Source organism: Engystomops pustulosus, chromosome 2, assembly GCF_040894005.1.
Source record: "Engystomops pustulosus chromosome 2, aEngPut4.maternal, whole genome shotgun sequence".
NCBI classification, from domain to species: Eukaryota; Metazoa; Chordata; class Amphibia; order Anura; family Leptodactylidae; genus Engystomops; species Engystomops pustulosus.
The window spans coordinates 229,814,580-229,819,151 of record NC_092412.1 but is presented as its reverse complement, the minus strand read 5'-3'; the positions used below and the strand labels follow the sequence as shown (position 1 = coordinate 229,819,151).

Genomic DNA, 4,572 nt, shown 5'->3' with positions numbered 1-4,572 from the left:
ACTTCAATAAAAAGAAACCTTACATTACTGCAATGATGGAAGTATAAAAAAAAAAGTTATCGCTCTTGGCTTGCGACAAAAAATTGTTTGGTCGTAAAGGGGTTAAAATGAGTTATCTAAGTCCGAGGACATTATCACTTCTTTATATATGAGTCTTATATATCTCTCTTTATAGATGACCATTAAGATTGGCAAATGGCTGAAGTGTATTGAGGAAGATTTAATGATCAGGATTTGCCAGAATCCTGTTTAGATACCAAGAGCCAAGTGTATCTGGGGGTATAGATGGTTCATGTGTTTTTTATGTAGCTTTGTGGAAACTGACATGATTTAAGATGCAGTAAAATGGTGATGTGCTGTAAAAGTAGTGTAAATGCGAGTGGTCTAAAGTAAGTCAGTTTCCCCCCAGTTTCTTCTTATACTTACAAAGTCAGCACCCCAGGTCCCTCTACACCTCACATATCCATCTCCCCCTGTCATCCTTCCCCTTAAACAGCCAACACCACCATGCCCCCTTCTCCTCACACAGCCTGAACCCCCCTTCTTCTCTCCTCTTTACACAGCTAGCACCCTTGTATCCCCCTCCTCTTCCCACAATGTCTTGTGTCCCCCTCTTCTTCCCACAATGTCTTGTATCCCCCTCCTCTTCCCACAATGTCTTGTGTCCTACTCCTCTTCCCACAGCCAGCACACTTGTATCTCCCTCTTCCTTCCACAGCCAGCACCCTTGTTTTTTGCTTCTACTCCCACAGCTAGCACCCTTGTGTCCTTCCCCTTCTATTACAGCCAGCAGCCTCATGTACACTTCTTCCTACCACTGCCAGCCCCCTCATGTCATACTCCTCTTTCCACAGCCAGCACCCTTGTGTCATCCTTCTCCTGCTACAGCCAGCACCTTTGTGTCCCCCTCTTCTTCACACAGCCGGCACCCTTGTGTCCCCCTCCCCTTCCCACAGCCAGCACCTTTTTGTCCCCCTCCTCTTCCCACAGACAGCACCTTTGTGTCCCCCTCCTCTTCCCACAGCCAGCACCCTTGTGTCCTCCTCCTCTTCCCACAGCCAGCACCCTTGTGCCCCCCTCCTCTTCACACTGCCAGCACCCTTGTGCCCCCCTCCTCTTCCCACAGCCAGCACCCTTGTGTCCCCCTCCTCTTCCCACAGCCAGCACCCTTGTGTCCCCCTCTTTTTCCCACACCCAGCACCCTTGTGTCCCCCTCTTCTCCCCACAGCCAGCACCCCCAGGTTCCCTTCCTCACACATTGAGCACCCCATGCTTCTCTTAGAAGTGATAAGCTGTGTGATGTATTCTCCACCCTCATTATCTGCTCCATATTATGCTTTAGTACCATTTCACTAATAGACTAAGAGAAATAAAGGACACGACACGGTTAAATATGGTTAAGAATTTCTTTCAATATTTATTTACTTAACCATAAAAAAAAATTCCCTAAACCTAAAGATGTTGATCCAGAAGAAGGCAAAAACCCCTCGGGGAAAAATTCCTTCTTGACCCCGAGAAAAGGCGATCGGTCCTAAGACCCTGGATCACACCGATTTATTAATATTTAGTGTGTACTAATTATTCAAAAAATTATACTAATTATTCTAAGTGTTGACTATGTATTGAATTTTAATAATGTTTTTGATTATTTATTGTACTACTGCACTATTATTACTGTTGAGGCTAAACCTATCAGAATTATTTTTTTTGCCCATCCTACATATGTTATGAGTATCTATTTAGAATTATATTATTACTAATATGCATAATGTAATTTTACTATAATTTTACTATTAACTAATTCCCTATCCCTAAAACTAAATCCTAAAGAAGGAAAATTATAACATTGATACCCGGCACAAATACTAATTTTACTATTTTTGTTTTTTTAGTAATATATTATTGTAATATTATTTTAACCGCAATTTCTGATACTATTTTATTCTTACCATTACTATTATTATTTTTCTAATGTAATTTAGTTATTAATTTAATCTAGTTCCCTATCCCTAAAGCTGTTGATCCAGAAGAAGGCGAAAAAAAACCCTGGACACATTCAGCCAATTCTTGTCACAGGGGAAAAATTCCTTCTTGACCCCGGGAAAAGGCAATCGGTCCTGAGACCCTGGATCAAAGCTGCTGATTAGTTCCTACAAATGTTTTAAATTTATGTTTTAATATAATTTTTTAGGTGTGTATAGAAATACTAGACTTTTAGAACTGTGGTTATCCCTATCCTACGTATTATTACCGTAATTTATTATATGTATAAAGTAATTATTTTATTATTACAAATATTTTAATACAGTTTTACTCTAAGTTTAATCTAGTTCCCTATCCCTAAAGCTGTTGATCCAGAAGAAGGTGAAAAAAACCCTGGACACATTCAGCCAATTCGTGTTACAGGGAAAAAATTCCTTCCTGACCCCGGGAAAAGGCGATCGGTCCTGAGACCCTGGATCAAAGCTGCTGATTAGTTCCTACAAATTTTTTATATTTATGTTTTTATATGATTTTTTAAGTGTGTATAGAAATACTAGACTTTTAGAACTATTGTTAAACCTATCCTAAGTAATATTACTAATTTATTATATATATTTAAGTTAATTACTTTATTATTACAAATATTTTAATACAGTTTTACTCTAAGTTTAATCTAGATCCCTATCCCTAAAGCTATTGATCCAGAAGAAGGTGAAAAAACCCCTGGACACATTCAGCCAATTCGTGTTACAGGGAAAAAATTCCTTCCTGACCCCGGGAAAAGGCGATCGGTCCTGAGACCCTGGATCAAAGCTGCTGATTCCTATTTAGTGTGTGCTAGTTGTTATAAGTATTAATCTATGTGTTGCTATTATCCTAAATAATATTATTTGTATGTGTTTTCTTCTATGTGTTTCTATGTGTTTGTGTGGTGCTCTTACCATCCAGTAGGGCAGGGTTCACACGTCGTTCGGAGGAGGAGGGTCCAGAGGATGTTCTTCTTCATCCTGAGGCTGATGCCGATGTAGTGGAGGATGGAAGTCTGGTGCACCTGACGACTTCTGGCTGAAGACTTCACAATTGTCTTCTTCTTCCTCTTCTTTATCCTCTTTGTCTTCTGTATCTTCAATACAGTCTCTTCCTTGGTCTTCTCAGTCTCCTCATGAGTGTTCTGAGTGTCCTCTTGTGAGCTCCTCTGCTCTTCCTCGGACTTCTCAGTAGACTTCTTGTCTTTCTTCTCATCTTCCTGCACCATCTCATCCACGGAGGTCGTCTCCACATCTTGTACCTGCACCTTCTCCTCATGGCGCGGCTGGTTCAGCATAACCGGGGCAGGTTCTTCATCATCCAATGGAAATGGCAGATATTTCTTCTGCGCCTCCCGGTTGGTGGGCATGAGGCGATCCATATTGTAGAGAGGTGATGGGAGGAATCTGGCGGCATAGATGAGCAGCTGAAGGTTTCTCTCCTCCTGGGTGCTGGGATTTGCTGAAAAACAAAAATAGAAGATAAAATTAGTCATTAGTGGATTATGGACATTATAAAGACATTTTGTGCTAATTTAGTGTATTTTTAATGACAGGGAAAACTTACCTGAGAAAACTCCAGGTCCAAACAGGCAATCCTGGCTGCGGTAAATTTCCTTAAGAGAATAGAAACCAGTAAGTGTCCACTTATCTCTCATCAGGAATAGACCATATGACAATGAAGTCACCAACCTGTGCTCTCCTGTAGAAGCGGGAAACTTCGGAATCCATTACAAAAGCTGAAACCCAGAAAGAGACTTAGTCGCTGATAAAGTGAATATATATCCAGATGTCAGACCAGGCCACCACTAGGGGGCGCACTGGAGCATAGTGCAAAATGTTGTATTAGTCCCATGTCCAAACTGTTTGTGTTTGTGTGTCAATAAAGTGCAACTATCATTGGTTCCCATAGCAACCAATCAGAGCTCAGCTTATTTTCTAAACTATTGTGGAAAAATGAAAGCTGAGCACTGATTGGTTGTCACTGATTGAGCAGTGTATCATAGTTTTACTGGGATATAGTTTTGATCAATGAGAAACAATATTTAGCACATTCCCCCTAGTGGTGGCAAAGGGAAACATCATTAAATGTACTGCATAAGATTTGGAGCTATAAATCAGAAAAAAAACTGCTTGCTATCAGTATAACTGGCCTTGTTTACCATAGAAACCAATCAGAGCTCAGCTTTCATTATCTAAACTTCTTTGGAAAAATGAAAGCTGAGCACTGATTGGTTGTCACTGATTGAGCAGTGTATCACAGTTTTACTGGGATATGGTTCTGCTCAATGAGAAACAATATAAGCAAATCCCCCCTAGTGGTGGCAAAGGTCATTAACATCATCAAACTTACTGCAGAAGATTTGGAGCTATGTATTAGGAAAAACTGCTTGTTATCAGTAAAACTGGCCTTGTTTACCATAGCAACCAATCAGAGCTCAGCTTTCATTTTCTAAACTGCTTTGGAAAAATGAAAGCTGAGAAGTGATAGGTTGCTGGGGACTACAAAGATAGTTTTACTGAAGTTCACAATATAATGCATGCTCCCCCTATTAGTGACAGA

At 40.4% G+C, this 4,572-nt stretch overlaps 1 protein-coding gene across 1 annotated transcript; it reads right to left on the bottom strand.

Moving 5' to 3' along the window:
• Positions 1 to 1,439: 1,439 nt before the first annotated feature.
• LOC140116757 (uncharacterized) lies at positions 1,440 to 3,969 on the bottom strand. Its single transcript, XM_072133191.1, has 3 exons — positions 3,702 to 3,969; positions 3,577 to 3,625; positions 1,440 to 3,471 (listed from the first exon to the last, which is right to left on the bottom strand). The coding sequence occupies exons 1-3, from the start codon at positions 3,738 to 3,740 to the stop codon at positions 2,921 to 2,923; spliced, it is 639 nt and encodes a 212-aa protein (XP_071989292.1). The 5' UTR covers positions 3,741 to 3,969; the 3' UTR covers positions 1,440 to 2,920.
• Positions 3,970 to 4,572: the final 603 nt, after the last annotated feature.